General features: G+C 39.7%; 1 protein-coding gene across 18 annotated transcripts in view; it reads left to right on the top strand.

The window, feature by feature from the left end:
• Positions 1–16,024, top strand: part of KCNC2 (potassium voltage-gated channel subfamily C member 2) — a 103,646-nt gene that overhangs the window by 874 nt on the left and 86,748 nt on the right. For 14 of the 18 annotated variants that reach the window (XR_010467953.1, XR_010467947.1, XM_065040627.1 and 11 more), the window contains exon 2: positions 479–1,224. Coding sequence is in view for 16 of the 18 variants with exons in the window: in XM_065040627.1 (XP_064896699.1) it covers positions 589–1,224 (636 nt within the window). In the remaining 2 variants the exon portion in view is untranslated. Of the gene's footprint in view, positions 1–76; positions 277–478; positions 1,225–16,024 lie in introns of those variants that run through there. The other 4 variants (XM_065040610.1, XM_065040604.1, XM_065040619.1 and 1 more) reach the window with 4 other exon arrangements.

The following is a 16,024-nucleotide window of genomic DNA, read 5'->3' as shown; positions in this document are numbered from 1 at the left end:
CGGGGGGGGGGGAGGGGGTGAAGGAGAGAGAGCAAAACCTCTAATCCTTCTTTTTTTTCTCCTCGTTAAGCTGTTAAGATAGTAAAAGATAGATGCCCATTAAATAATTAACCGCACACTTTCAATTCCATCAGCTCGGTTCACGCATCCACGCGAGGGACAATTGGGTGGGGACGGTGGCGGATCCGTACGCGGGAGAAGCGGCAGTGCCATTTCGGTAGCCTGCTTTCGGGGAAGCGGGAGAGAGCCCGGGGCGGGCAGGCGGCAGGGCCGGCGGTGGGTGCCGTGGGGCCGGGGGCTGGCGGCGGGGCGGGCCGGGCCGGGAGGGTGGCGAGATCACGGTTGGCGAACGGTGGGATGGAGGGGGCTTGGGCAGCCGGTGACGGCGGGGAATTGCCCCTCTTCCCCCCCCTTCCTCGCCCTCCCGGTGATGCTTAAGGGGCTTCTCCTCGATTTCTTCTTTCTGATTGCGTTTAAGGCAGAAGCTCATTCCCCGCGGACCTGACCGCGACAGGCTGCCCGCCCTCCCAGCGACCGGTCGCCGCTGCCACCTCCCGCGCCGTCCCCAGTCATGTCCGACCCGGAGCGATGGGGAAGCTCGAGGACAACGAGAGGGTGATCCTCAACGTGGGGGGCACCCGGCACGAGACCTACCGCAGCACCCTGAAGACCCTGCCGGGGACCCGCCTGGCCCTGCTTGCTTGCGAGTCTCAGAGCGAGTCTCCGGGCGGCGAGGAGCCGCCGCCGCCGTCCCCCCCCAACCCGCCGCCGCCAGCGGGCGGCTGCCCGGAGCCCGGCAGTGGCTGTAGCACCCGGAGCAGCGGCGGCACCAGCGAGTTTTTCTTCGACCGGCACCCGGGGGTCTTCGCCTATGTGCTCAACTACTACCGCACCGGCAAGCTGCACTGCCCCGCCGACGTCTGCGGGCCGCTCTTCGAGGAGGAGCTGGCCTTCTGGGGCATCGACGAGACCGACGTGGAGCCCTGCTGCTGGATGACCTACCGCCAGCACCGCGACGCCGAGGAGGCCCTCGATATCTTCGAGGCGCCCGACCTGCTGACTGGCGAGCCGCCCCCCGACGGCGACGACGATGACCTGGCCGCCAAGAGACTGGGAATCGAGGACGTGGGGGCGACCGCCGAGGGCAAAGGCGGACGCTGGCGGCGGCTGCAGCCCCGCGTCTGGGCACTCTTCGAGGATCCCTACTCCTCACGGGCAGCCAGGGTAAGCGCCGCCGGACGGCGCTCCCGCCCGGGGCGGCTGGGGAAGCCGAGGGGCGGCCAGGGGTGCACACGCCACGGTCCCCTGCGTGGGCGACACGTGTATTGAGGAGAAGCTTGCCCTGCTTGGGATGGGAGTGTGGAGGTGATGCTTTGGTGGGTCACTGAGTGCGGGTGACATTGGCCCCCAGGGGCAGTGCAGCTTGTCCATTCTGCATCTGTAAGGGATGTCAGGCAGTGAGGGGGGCGCCACTGTGCCAGCATCTCCCCATGGGCTGACATGGGAGCTGTGCCCTGAGGAGCCTGCGAAGGATCCCCTCTTATGCCCCTGGCCTGGGTGGGGTGTGGAGGTGCATTCACTGGGGGAAATATCTGTGAATGTGGTGGGGGGAGGTGAGTAGGAACAGCCCCGGAGTGCCCTCAACCTTTCCATCTGCATGGAGTCCATCATCCCTCCCCCAGCCATCAGAGGTCTCGGGTTTGGGTTGAGTTGCAGGAGAGTGACCTCAGCCTTTTCCCAGCTTTGCTGTGTCTGCGCTGGGAGGTGATCTGAGTTCAACAAAGTAAGTGTGACAGGGGGTCACCCTGGTTCTCTCTCTATTGATTTCTCAGGGTGACCCTGACTGATTCTGTGACTGAGGGTATGGGTACAAGGTGGTAAATGATCGTACTACATTTCCTTTCTTTAGACAGAGATTTTAAGTTTTGGTATCAACTCCTTTCTAAGATGATTTGGATTTTAATTCCCTCTTTTAGTTGCCTTTGTGATGTGGGTTTGCTTTTTAACCCAGCGCTTTGGAGCAAACAAATGATTGTAATTCCTTTGAGAGAAATACACAGCAGTGCCTCAAATTTAACAACGAGAAAAGCAACTACCAGAAAATCCTCCCTGCAATACAAGAGTAAGAACTTGTAATTGGAAATGTTTGATTATAAAATGGTAATAAGTGTTTTGCAGCTTATTTACCAGGATTCCCATGAAGTATTCAGAGCTAAGCCTCATCCTGTAGAAAGTGCATTTATGATGGGTGTCTTCTTCTGATCAGTTCCACTGATTTCACTGGCAATCTCATAGATGTGAATATAAGCGTGTGGCTAAGTGACTTCCTGAATTGAACGCTATGGCCTGATGCAGTTTCTGTGAAAGTTAGCAACTTCTCTGAGCACAGTGAGGTAAGTTAAGCAGGAAGTAACAGTCCTCATCATTATTACTGTCACTTGCTGAGCACCAGCATTGTTTATGTCTTTGAACGTTGCCCACCAATATGTTTTCCCTTGACAGCTGGCTCCAGCTGATACCTGAAATACATTTTTAATAAAGGATCGGTTCTGAAGAAAAACTATCAGAAGTGTCTATCTTTGCTCATCAATGACACACCCACGTTGCTGACATCTTATCTGTCTGAATCCTAAAGAAAATCCGGCTGTCAGTTACCTGAGAAAACAGTATTGCACACGGTGATTGCCCTGCAGGTTGTCTTTCACTTACTGTTTTGTGGAAAGTTGCTGACAATGTCAAATCTGCTGCTTTTAGGATAGGGAATCTTTCCACTCAACTTTTCTGGAGAACTGAGGAGTGCGGACTAAATGTTAAATGGAAGATACCAGGAGAAATAGGAAGGTAGGCATGATGATTACAATTATGCCCTGGAGCTGTAGCTGTCACTTCTGCCTTCAGTCCACTTCGGTCCACTCTTTGTCAGAGCCTGTAGCCACTTGCTTTCCAAATTTTATGCCTTTACTAGACCTTCTGAATTGTCAGTGGCTCTTGTAAAGTTATTTCAAGATTGCAAAATGAATGCCGCAATTAATGCTAGAGTAGAAAATTGTGACATGGCAATATTAATCTCTTAGAAGGTAAGGTATTTACATTTTTATAACTTAAAAACTGGTTTTACACATTATATTCTGATTTCAACCTCAGGCAGCGAGAATAAGGCAGCATCAGAGATGTAACAACAGCATCTAAATCAGTGTTTTCATTTTCTTCGAGGTTACTACTTTGTACCTTGATCTTTCAGGTAGGGAGACAACTTTGGGAATTGCTGGCAAGTTTTGAGGCATTAAGTAAATTTGTTTTTAAGGACCAGCATGCACTTAGTAAGCACTTAAACACAGTAATTTAGGGTGTTGGTAACCTTACTTTGGTACTGAGACATTACTGTCAATTCAACATTTTGCCACACCTGAAACAAAGACACAGTATTCTGGCAAATGCCCTTTTGTTTTGTGTCAGCTGAAATGATGAGTAATTCTAAAAACATCTAAGTGAAATTGTGCCCTTACTGAAATCAAGATGAAACTCTGTGAACATCAATCTTTGCCTCATAGTGTTAGGTACTGACTCATGCGCCACTTAAATTATGATTAGGCTGCTTAGTGGTAAACTTTCTTAATAACTGTGGTAATTATTTTTCTAGTATTACTGCCTGATTTAACTTCAGCAATGTCTTTTCTTGGAAGCACGATGATGATAAAAATGGGATATTTTCTATTAATGAGATGGTACTTAATATTTGTGAATTTTCTTTATCCTAAACTGTGATCTCTAAAAATAGAAATTTATAGAAATTCAAATATAAGTTGCCATGGTAACCTATTGGGGGATAGTGCACACACAAGATTATTCTAGCAAGACCATCCAGTGATGTTATATAACTAGTGGAATTAGTTTGTTGACAAGAAGGTTTACTTTATTTGAGATTCTAAAAAAAAATTCAATTTTTAGTGTATGCAGTTTGATGTCAGTGACATCTCCTAAACATATGTTTTGTTTTTTGTAAATATGAAATGTAATCCATGTACATACACTTACTTCAAGACCTGCAACACTTTTCTTTGTTTCTCAAGTTCTGGAGTTACATCTGAATATTATTTCTGTGATCATTTTATTGTTTTGTATTTCATAGACTGTGAAATGAAAAAGTGCAGTGCTACTCCTTTCACTCCAGGCTTAATAGAATAATCATTCACAAACTGCTATTTGATAGAATGCTATTATGTAGATATAGAAAGCTACTGGTATAGAATACTGTCATAGGAGTGGAAGTGTTGGGCAACTACATCTTTCTGAGCATTGCTTTAAGCATCTCTGAAACAGACCCCTGATTCTTAAATGAATCAAGCATGTGTATTCTGAAATTTACTGCTTAATACCTGTAAATGATTTTGGTATCCTTTGATGGCTTATAAATGCAAAGCACTGATTATGATTTAGTAAAGTGCAAAGATTTGTCTAAATACTGCAAGAGGCATAACTGAGCACTGAGTTTAAAAGAGTGTCTGCAGATGCCCAGCAGGACCTAGAATGTCAGTGCTAGTCTTGGATATAATATTTCAAATTAATTAAGCTTTTAAGGCCTTTTACTTTTGAATAATAGTTGAAACATGATGCTGTTCAAAGAAGTGATTAGTATTTGTCATTGATTTTTCCTAAGGATTATGGATTGCTCATGTACTTAGTGCAGGAACTCAAAAATGGCCCTGGGATTCACAAAGTTCATCGCTATATATCCTTCACTTTCTGAGAAGAGTGTAAATCTGTGACAGAGAAGGGGACAGCGGCTGTGACATTGGGTGGCTCAGCAGTGTGGGAGCCGGTGTGGCCCAGGACACTTGAGCAGGCACTGCCTGTGACACCCCTGCCATCCTCAGCAGCTGGAGGCAGGTCACACTCTGCTGCATAGTCTTTATCTACAGGAAAGGTCATAACTTGTTGTAACAAGGGAAGGATAAAAATTAATTAGCAAGTATTGGTTTGTTGTGAGGAATCGCTGAAATGCAAACAAAACCACAAAAGCCTTGCAGTCTTGGCATCGAGATACTTACGCCTTGCAAGTGTTCTTAAAAATACTGATCTACTGCCACTTCCTTGTGATATGAAGAGTTGGACTTGAGCAGTGAGCAGTATTGTTGGCTGGAAATAAGAAATTCCCATCTACTGCTTTATGTGAAGTTACATTGTTGGAGACTCAGTGTCCCGTAATCAGCTATATCAGCTTTAAACATTCAGTGGTGTTGGTTGCAGGAAGAATCAGCTGAGATGAGTGCGACGGGAGAAAATATGATTTTATAGATCCCCTTGAAAGGCCAAAGCTACAGAAATTGTATTGGAGAGCATTCTTATAAAAGATAACTTATGTTTTTATTTGGTGGCTTGCTTATGTTTTCTTCAGGTACCTAGATACCTGCTGTGTGCTATGGTGAATATCTGGAGTAGGTTATATTTTTAGGGCTTTGGCTGTTCATGATGCAAGACAATTTTTATTTTCGGTGGAAGCAACACTCCTGGCATAGTCCAAGATACCATGAATAGAGTTGTGAAGATATGTTAATCTCGGAATTTATGTTTATAGATAAATAGTGAATTACAAATTGTATTTGCTTTCTTAACAAATAGAAAGGCCCTTTAATTTATAAGTTGAAATCTTTATTCTCTGTCTTTCATTCAACACGGAAAGTATGTGTAATTTAGATCTTACCATTTAATAATTTTTGAGTTATGCTGGCATCTTCCATCTCAAAATGATACTAAGAAAACAGTAAAGGTTAATAAACAAACTGCAAAGAGGTTATTCCTTTTGCTGTGTTGGTAATCAAAGTGTTGAATTTGGTTTTAAGTGGGAAAAGAGTCCATTAGATTAAATTGGTCATTATACTTGAAGCATTTAGCCTGTGGGAGCTGTCATTTTTAAAGAAACAGCAAGATTTGTTCCTGATGTCAAAAATCATATTGCATCACTGTTAGAGATATACATGCACTCTGTAGCTTCATGTATACATGGGCTGACTAAATCACATTGCAAGTAATTGTTATTAATTTACTTCTGGCATGCTGGTTTTCACAAGACTTAATTGGAAACTGTAGCTTAATACATGATATAATCAATATAAACTAGCTTGATCTACCTTAAACATAGATGCTCTCTGGTGGTACTGACATACTGGTGAGGTAAAATCATCAAGATTTTTGCCTCCTGAACTTCTGCCTTTTCCTCTACAGCTGTTCTGCCTGATGCTGCTAGTGTTTCCATGGAAACAAGCCAGCTCTTGGCTTCCTCTTCCCATTGAAAACAGCCTTCTCGCTGTCACTTGCTCATCTGGGAAAAGCATTTTGTCACGGCTCTGACATAAATGCCACAGAGATGATCTGTCCTGTCATTTCAGAAATAGATGCTGTTACGTATATGCATGTGCACACAGCCAGATTTGTCTTCCAACTACTCCAAAATAATTTGGTTAATGGACTTAGGCTGAATTTGCTTTGGTGCAACTGGAAGTGGAAATTTGCTGAACACACACCGCCCAAGATGACAACGGTGTGAGAAGTATTTTTTTTGGTTGAGAAATCTGGCAGATCTTGTTCCCTTCATTTATGTGGTTAATACACAATGTACTATCTGTCATGTTTGTTTACAGTGGTAAAATTCTTAAATGGTTTACTTTGGGTATGAGAACCTACCTTCAAACTGTCTAGGATGGTGGTGGCAGGAATAGTTCCCAACTTCTGGTGACTGTTGCATAGGTTTCAGTGCTACCATCAGCAGAGGTATCACATTAGCATGCCATTGTCACTTGATGCAGTCAGGATATGAAAAAAAGTGATGTAAGAAAACTGGTGTCTTAGAGATCCCTGTATTCTTAAAGTGTCTGGTACTTAGTCGAAGGTAATTGTATCAATCAATACCCTGCGAAGAAGTCAGCATTATTGTTTGTTTTGGTGAATTTGTGTTGAGTCATAACCAAAGAAGTTCAGAACTCAGACTAATCCTGAATCCTTGATTCATTCCCTTCCCTTTATGTGTTCCCTTAAGGGAAGTTTGTGTAAAACTTGTTTGTCCTTTTCTCCCTCACTGGCAGAAAGTGACTGTTCTCTTCCTATGAAGTTACAATTGGGGTAGAAGGATCAGAGAAGAGGAAAGACATCCTATATAAATTTTTAATATTTTAATAATCTCTTATGAGGTGCTGTCCAGTAGTTTTCAGATGGAAGAAACAAGTTCTTCTTTTTATGAAGTTCTGTTTCAGTGCTCTTAATTTCTCCAGGGACTACTCCTGCTCATCCTGTGATTCAGATTCTTGGCTCATCTTGGGCAAACACTGTTTCTTTCAGCCACAAACAGATTTTTTTTTTTTTTTTTTTTTTTTTTGTGAATAAAGTAAATAGGCAAATAAAATCTAGATATGGTTATATCTGGAATATCAGACTGTAGGTTATCATTTTGCTTAGTGTATTTCTTATAATGATATGGTTCCTTTACACACACTCATTCTTTCACAAACACACATACTTTCCAGTATAAATTAGTAGTTATATAGGAATAAAAATTTGTTTTTGATGCAATACTAAGGAAAGCTGTTCAAGAATTTTATGTGGAGAGAAAACAAGGAAGCTATGTTCACTCCTACTTATGTGTGCAGTTATCCCCAAAGAGCCTTTCTCCTGGTGCAAAGAAGAATGAAGATATTTTGCATGAAGATATTTTGCACATCAGAAACAATTTCAAGTGGTGAACACAATATACAACTGTGGAAATGAGACAGACATACTAATATAAACTTATTATTGGCAATATTTATCAACATGATAAAAGGGATTCTAGTTGTAGTGAAGACCTGGTACATTTTCTCCCCTATCTTGACATACACATGTATACATTGATATAACTTAATGGTAATTTTGTCTGAGAGAGCTGTAGAAGTAGCTGTAGAGAATGAACATGAAATCACACTTATTTTTCTTAGCTCTACAAAAATGTTCAATTTACATCTTTGTTGGTACTTTATGATGACTAAAGCACTTTTGAAGGAAAAACTCCACTTCCATCTGTTAATCAGTAGTGTTAAAAATAGAATGCCATCCAATCACATGAAACACAATTTCTTGTGATTTGTGATTTGCTTTACAGAATTTTTGACTGAAGTGGTGACTTGAAGCTTAAAATACAAATGATGCAATTATATATTGTAATTATGTGTTGTTTCCCCCTGACTCCCCACCTTTAAGTTGAAAATTCTGAGATGTTGCTGTGGTTTTGGTCTTTTTACCAGCAGGTTAATTATTACAATGGTGTAATAATTCAGTGCTTTCTTGTTACAGACAGCCTTTTGTAGGTTCTTAGTGTTTCTAGGTGAACCTTAGATAATGGGTCTTTGATATGCTCCTGCAAAATGCTGTAAACTGGAAAAAATCTTACTCCAGTGCTGAATAATGTGGTAAGTTCATTAACGTGCATTAAATTTACCATACAATATAATCTAGTTTTATTTCTGAAATAAGAATAGTTTCTTAAGTGTTTACATTTTCATTATGTATAGCATGCAAAATTATTATTATTTTTTTTTTAACTCTGCTTAGTCTTTGAAAAATGGGAAATATCCCTTGAAATTTATGTGTTCGGTTTTTATAACTTGTAGAGTGCTACCTGTATAGCGGTAATCTTCTCTTTCACTGTTTAATCCTTATCCTAGGAGAAATAATTCTCCTTTAGGAATTAATCCCACCACACCAAAATGCTTGCTCACTTTGATAAAAGCACAAGGTTACTCCAACACTAGGGATCTGATAGCACGTGGGATTTTAGAACAATGGAAATCAAACTCTGAGACTCAGTTAATGGCTGAGAAAATTATTTTTCAGTGAACTGCATGACGTTCAGTAGAAGGAAAAAGAGGACTGCAGAACAGTGCTGTGAAATGCTGTGTACACCTTGTTGCACTAATGAGGAGCACAGGCTGAGCTCCTGATGGGGTTGCAGGGTGACCAGGTCGGTGGCTGCCCCAGCACTGACAGTGCTTCACCATCCCCAACGTCACCCTGCTGGTGGGTGCTCCTAAGTGGAGGGAAGAGTTATGTCTTCTAATCATATTTCTATTGGCCTATGTAATTTCTCAGATCATAAACATTCACAAAATATATTAGGCTTTTATATGCTGTCTACTGTAAGATTGAGGGTAATCAAGTGTGTAGTAATTAGTATTTTATATAAACAACAGGATTTTTTTGTTTTGTTTTACACTAGTGGTAAAAATTATTACAGGACAATGTAAAGGATACTTTTAATGTGTGCAACCACGTGGGTATAAACTTTCTTTAGTTCTTAGATAATACCAAAGGAGATGCCCACCTTAGTCCTTATTTTTACGTAAGGTATTCAAAAATTCTCTGTACTTTTCAAGCAAGTTGTCTATTTCGTCTTCTTCATTGGCACTTGCTAGTCCTTTACCCATACGAATGGCAATTATTTTTAATAGCTGCTTTCAGGAGTATCTTAATTTCCACAGGATAATGATTGTTAGGAACTGAAAAAGTCAACTTAGATGTTTTTTATATCATGCCAAGTGTTACGCAGTTTTTATTTTTGTTTGTGTGTGTTTTTGGTGTTGTTTTTTTTCCCTGACAGTAAGTTTGCAGTATTTTAAGTTTAATCCAGATATGGTTTAGAGAAGAATATTATTTGTCTTCTTGGTTTCTGATCACATTTGGGAAAGTTGTTTTCTTTCACGTTCCATTCTAGGTCTGATATCTATCTTCAGTTTTCCATTTGAATTTTAGGATATTATTGATGTGTAAGCACATCTGAATTTCATTTTGAACATTCTTGCATTAGTCTGGGAAATTATTTAAACAAATTACAAAAAAAAGTCACCAGGAACTGAGTTTTGGATCTCTACAGTTTTTTGAGGAGGAGAAGCAGAGAGGGAGGTGTTGAGCTCTTCTCCCTGGTATCCTGTGACAGGGTTCATGGGTATGGTTCAAAGAGTTGCTAGGAGAGGTTTAGACATTAAGAAGCATCTCATTACCTAGAGGGTGGTCAAACACTGGGACAGGCTTCCTAGTGTTGTGGTTGATGCCCGAAGCCTGTCTGTGTTTAAGAGACATTTGGACAATGCCCTTAATAACATCCTTCAACATTTATTCAGCCCTGAATTGCTCAGGTAGTTGGACTAGATGATCATTGCAGATCCCTTCCCACTGAAATAGTCCTGTTCTGTTCTAAATAAATACATAGGTCCTGGTCTTCCAACCTTCTTTTCCCATACAACGGAAAACAAAGTTCTTTTACTGAATAATTATAGTGTTTCATTATTTTCATAGTTTAAAAAAGAAAGTGTGTATAGTAAATGGCATATAATAAATGACATCCACAGGTATTTTTTTTGAGTAGAAATCAGGTGATGTAGGATTTTGGTGCAGGTATTGAACATCAGCTCTGCTGTATAATTCATTTTCTGCTCATTATCTGGTAACACTTTATGATAAAAAAAATGATTTAAACACCTTAGGCATCTCCATCCTTTGGCCAGTAAATTTTATTACTGGCTGTATTTGAGACTATTTGAATTTGTTTGAATTTGAGGGCTGAGACATTTGTCAGCAGTCTGGAGTTATTTTCCTGTTTGCCTAGGTGATATACCTGTGCCGCTTGGAGAAAGAAATGGTCATTTTTGTCATTTGTCTCCAAAGCATATATGTGAAGCTGATGTTGCAGTGACCCATGAGTGGTCAACAAAATCAGTTTGATGCATTGCAGCTATAGGGTCTCCTTGGTTAGTCATTGCATATTTTAAATTGGTGCCTTGATAGCAGAACAAATGAGCTGGGGGAATTAAAAAGGAGAAAGTATTTGATAAATGGGAAAATTATGTCTTGGTGAAAAATGAACCATTATGTATTGAAGCAAAGAATGTTTTTTCTTATTTTGTTTTATCGCAGTATATCCAGGCAAACCTTATAACTGGCAAAGGCATTTTGTGTTGCATGTGTGGGGTTTTTTGAGTGATGTTCATTGCTTTAAGGATGAAAGATGTTGGTTTTCTTTAAACTGAAGATTTATCTACTTACATTTTTGCTGCTATTGTCACTTCCTTAATCTTAAAGTGAGAAGGGAGCTTTAATCTTCTCAAAATGACTTCTCCAGTGACTCAGTTTATCACATTATGGAATTGGCTACTGTAGGTAGGTACAATCTTGCAGCTGGTCTTCGCCTCAATCCAGGAGCTGTGACAGCTGCAAGTGTCTCCCAAAACTATCTCAGGAGGCTCTCTGGGTTGGTACTTGCTTGTGTTTCCTCACTCTTCAGCCCGACCGCCTGGCATTTGGTATCTTGCATGGTCACTGAGCCAATGACTGGCTATTCTAATACTTCTGAATCAGTGCCCTTTCCAATATTTTTATGATACAATTAACCATTCTGCTATGGCTTGAAGTACAATGATATCTATAGATACCTCTCTACTGTTAATTCTATGTTTTGTAGGTGTGTTAGCAGCTTTTCTTTGAAAGTGTGATGGCATGCACCACTTATTGAAATGAAAACTCAGGAATATTTCAATGATTTTGTTTTCTCAAAAAGGTAAAGACATTTAAATTTGGTATTTGGTAGCAGAAATGTACCCATTAGTCTCTGGAGAAGTGCAGATGTAGTTCATGTTGAATTCGTATTTCATCAGAGCAACCTACTTTGCATTGCAATCCTGACAGATTCATGAGATGAAGGCAATCCTCTTTGAAATAATGTCTACTTTTGTTCACATAACGGCAGCTAACTTTCTAAAACAGTGTGAGGAAAATTATTAAACTCTTGTGCTGCTACATTTTGTGTACTCCTTGGAGAAATAGATCAGGAGGTGTGTATTAGTAATTATAATGAACAAACATCTTATTTTACTTGTTTACTAGCAGTGCAATTTTAAATTAACAAGGTAATTGTTACAGTTTCCTAATCATACATATGTCCAGAAACACAAGGCTTGTCTCTGGGTGGGAAAGTCTTGGCAATAGTGAAGGCTAAAGGAAAATGCATGACCTAAATTTTTCATTGCAACTCTATTGCTCAGGCAAGTATAGTGTCACAACCGTGTGCACTGCAGAAACAGGGATGAGAGGTGAGTCTGAGATGAGAGAGAACTTTTGTGGTCCCCTTGTTTTCAAACTTCAGGTGGACTTATTATCCATATATATAAATATAGATGCAAACATTTTTTTTGTGTGAATATATATATGCATGTATGTTTATACACACACACACACATATATATAAATTTATAAACAAAAGCATATGTTGATATTCCTAACCTTGAATTATGACAGTCAAGATTTTTTTTAATGAAGAAGGCTGCATCCCAGATCTAATGGCTTAATTCAGTGTTCCTGTGGTGGTTTTGTTTGTTTGTTTGTTTGTTTGTTTTTTGTTTAATTCAGCTCCCTGCTGTTCAAGTAGACTTTTGTGGACTGTAGAAATATCTTGCTTTATTAGGTTATGATAGATCAATCATACTGGATATACTTATATATTACTGTATTGGTTTACAGTATTTTGTTAATCATGCTTGATGATAGAGCTAGCATTCCATTCTTTATAAATGTTGTCTCACTAAAAATGAGAAACACCTGAAGCAGTTATATAATTAAAGAAATCTTGTTTTCTGTGAATGTATATCTTATAGGTGACTCTCAGGGCCAATTAAACTTTTTCCTGCACTTGGCATATTACAAAATCTCCTTTGAGTGCAGATTTGTTGCAATCGGAAAGTTTTGAACTCACGTTACAGCTTTTTCTCACTGAAGGTTTTGGATCTCTCTGTCTAAATGAGCCCCTTATTTTCATAGTCCTGTAGAGACTTAATAGTTTCCAAAATCTCTGTCCTTTGGTCTAACTTTGTTATAAACGGCCAGTTGGTTCAGAGTTCTTAAGTGAGGGATCGGTAAGCCAAGAAGAACAAACCAACCCAAGGTGAAGTTTAAAGTTGCCTTTCACTTGGAAGTCCTGACATCTTAGAACACATTTTCTCAAGGAAACACTTAAATTTACACTTGTTACATCAGGAAGCATAACTCTACCGAAGTAATTGGAACTGAGGAACAGAAGAGAAGAACAAGCAGAGGCTGAAGGGCTGTTGTGACTGGGAGGGGGTTTGACTGATGTAAAGAAATCCTTCCTTACTCGAGAGCTCTGTCTTTTGTGCAATGAATACTAAATCAAGATGGAAATAATTTTACAGTGTTTTGTGCAACCACTACTGCATTATGACACTTATTTGTTCCAAAGCAAACCAATATTTTGTGGCATCCATTTTATGGAAAACACCTAAAAATATAAACAAGGGGACTATTATGTCTATGATTTTATTTCAAATATCCTAATACAAGTAATTCCACTGCTTTTTTTTGTTTATTTGTTTTGGTTTGGTTTTGTTGTAATACAAGTAATTATATGATTATATTGTTTTTATAGAGTTACACAGAATGATTTAAAAACCTGGTAGATTATCTAGAATTGTACTGGAACCCTACTGATTTTTACATCATAAAAACCTTCCTTATATTATTTTATAAGATGACACTTTTAAGAAAATAATGTCTCCCAGGAATGCTTCTTTCTCTTCTTCAGCTTTTGGTAATGTGGTATATTAAACACAATTGGATTTGGCAATCATTTTAATCGGGTCATGTTGATAACACATAACATGATTTTTCATCTTTGAAGTGTTGCAACTTCTTTTATTATTCATTCCTCTGTATTTTTTTCATCTCTTGTTTTTTTGGAAGGAAAGGAGGATAGGTTCAAGCTGAGTTCATACATCTGTGCTTCTTGTGAGGAATACTGAATAAAGACAAGCACAAAACTGTAAAACCAACATTTAAATGGATAATGCAAAAAGTCACAGCGGAAGCTGTGAATGGTGTAGGAATGGTGTTACAATGAACTCATTTGGTCAGGCTAGGAGGAACATGGAGTGAAGAGGACTCAGTGACTAAAGTGTTAGCAGGGAATTCTGGAGATCCAGGTTTATGTCTTCACTAGGCTGTGACATCTTTTGTGGTTCACCACAACACTGTGGTTCAACGCGTCTGCAAACTGGGAAGGTAAAAACGTTCTCTTATCTTAGTGTTCCAGCACCTAAAGGGGGCCTACAAGAAAGCAGGAGATGGACTTTTACAAAGACATGTAGTGATAGGACAAGGGGTAATGGCTTTAAACTCAAAGGGGGTAGATTTAGATTAGATATAAGGAAGAAATTCTTCACCATGAGGATGGTGAGGCACTGGAATAGGCTGCCCAGAGGAGCTGTGGATGCCCCATCCCTGGAAGTGTTCAATGTCAGGCTGGATGGAACTTTGAACAACCTAGTCTAGTGGAAGGTGTCCCAGCCCATGGCTGGGGGGCTGGAACCAGATGATCTTTAAGGTCTCTTCCAAACAAAATCATTCTACGAAAATTTAAAAAAAAAGAAAAAGCAAAACAACAAACCCTTAAAAAATTTTGCAGTGGTCAAATAATGCAGTGAAAAAAAAGGGGGGGAATTGTATTTTAGCTGGTGACCGTTAAATATAGTGCAAAGGAGAGATTAGGTACTTGGGGATTATTTGCTGGTTTCTGTGACCAAAGATTTAAGCATTTGTGATCATGTGATCATCCCATGGTCCTTTTTTCCTTTTTTTTTTTTTTTTTTTTTCCTCTCCTTCATTCATTGGATCTGTGGTGGGAGTAAACTTGGACTGTGTAGTCATTTGGATATATGCAGTGATGAGTATGAGAGGAAATACTCATAACATATTGATGCTTTAAAATTTATTTATTTATTTATTTATTTTCAGAGCAGAGTCAGAAGATTGTATTCAGATAAGGAGGCATACATCCCACACTTGAACAGTATGGAAAAAAAAAAAACCCAGACCTTTGAATTCAGTAGGAAAGCTTTTTTCCATTTTGTAAACAGACTGAGATAGGGTCTACACGGGAGGAGTTTGTTCAGTCAAGTTAGTAAAAATTGCTTTGCAGAACCTAAACACAAGGAGATTGAATTAAGGTGGGCTTTGTCACAAATACTGTTTCTAAAAGGTTTTCCTCCAAAAGTTATTGTTATCATTTCTGAAATAAAAGGTTTCCAGAATTTAATACACCTGAAACAATGTAATTCTTCATCTTACAGATTGCTGAATGTTTGCGAAGACGTTTGGCATTTGGCCTGTGCAGTTAAATTCTGGCACAACAGAGTAGAAAGTCTTAAAACGAGAAATATTGGTCAATCTTTACTGTTGGCTCAGCTACCAACTTGATTGCAGTATATTAGAAAGATTATTAAGTGTTTTCAATGATCTCATGCTGATTCTGGGTTGTGTTCTGTAGCTGCTTTTGAAGTGTAGATTGATGCTGAGCCTTAACCACCAGCTATGGGGGGAATGGTTGAACTTGCAGGCTGTAATTTTAGGAGATATATTTTATCAAACTTTGAAAAAAAAAAAGGCAAGATCCCAGAGGAATGCCCAGTGTGAACAATGCTTATGGTAGCACTTAATTTTGTATTTCAGGAGCATTTGCACTGGTTAGTGAGAGCTAGTTGCTATTCTTTGCTGCTTTTTAATACATTAATTAGTTGTGCTCAACTATATAGATGACCAGTATTGGCTAAGCACGCAGCAGTGTTGTAATTGAGTTACTGTAAATTTCGCTAAGAGATTTTTCCAAAGGAATAGGTAGTAGCTGTTCCTTAATTCTAAAAGAATATTCATCTTCGTGTCTGCTTCGTGTCATCTGCTTCTCATGTACAAGAACTCTAGCTGTGAGATCTCTCTATAGAGATGACTTAATTCCTACCTATATAGGTGAATATATTTTCATGAGTAAGATGTTTCACAGGTTATTGTGAAACAAAGCCAAACATTTTGCTAACTTGATCAGAAACCTGAATTATTCTGTAAGGTGGAAGCCATAGAGAGCAAGAGCCTTACCATCAAAATTGCTGAAGTGTTTTGAAGATCTGTTTTTACAGATGCCTGAAGGCACCAACAATATTTTGAT

This window comes from Columba livia, chromosome 1, assembly GCF_036013475.1.
Source record: "Columba livia isolate bColLiv1 breed racing homer chromosome 1, bColLiv1.pat.W.v2, whole genome shotgun sequence".
NCBI lineage: Eukaryota > Metazoa > Chordata > Aves > Columbiformes > Columbidae > Columba > Columba livia.
The sequence above is the reverse complement of the archived record's forward strand: the minus strand, read 5'-3'. Positions and strand labels throughout refer to the sequence as shown.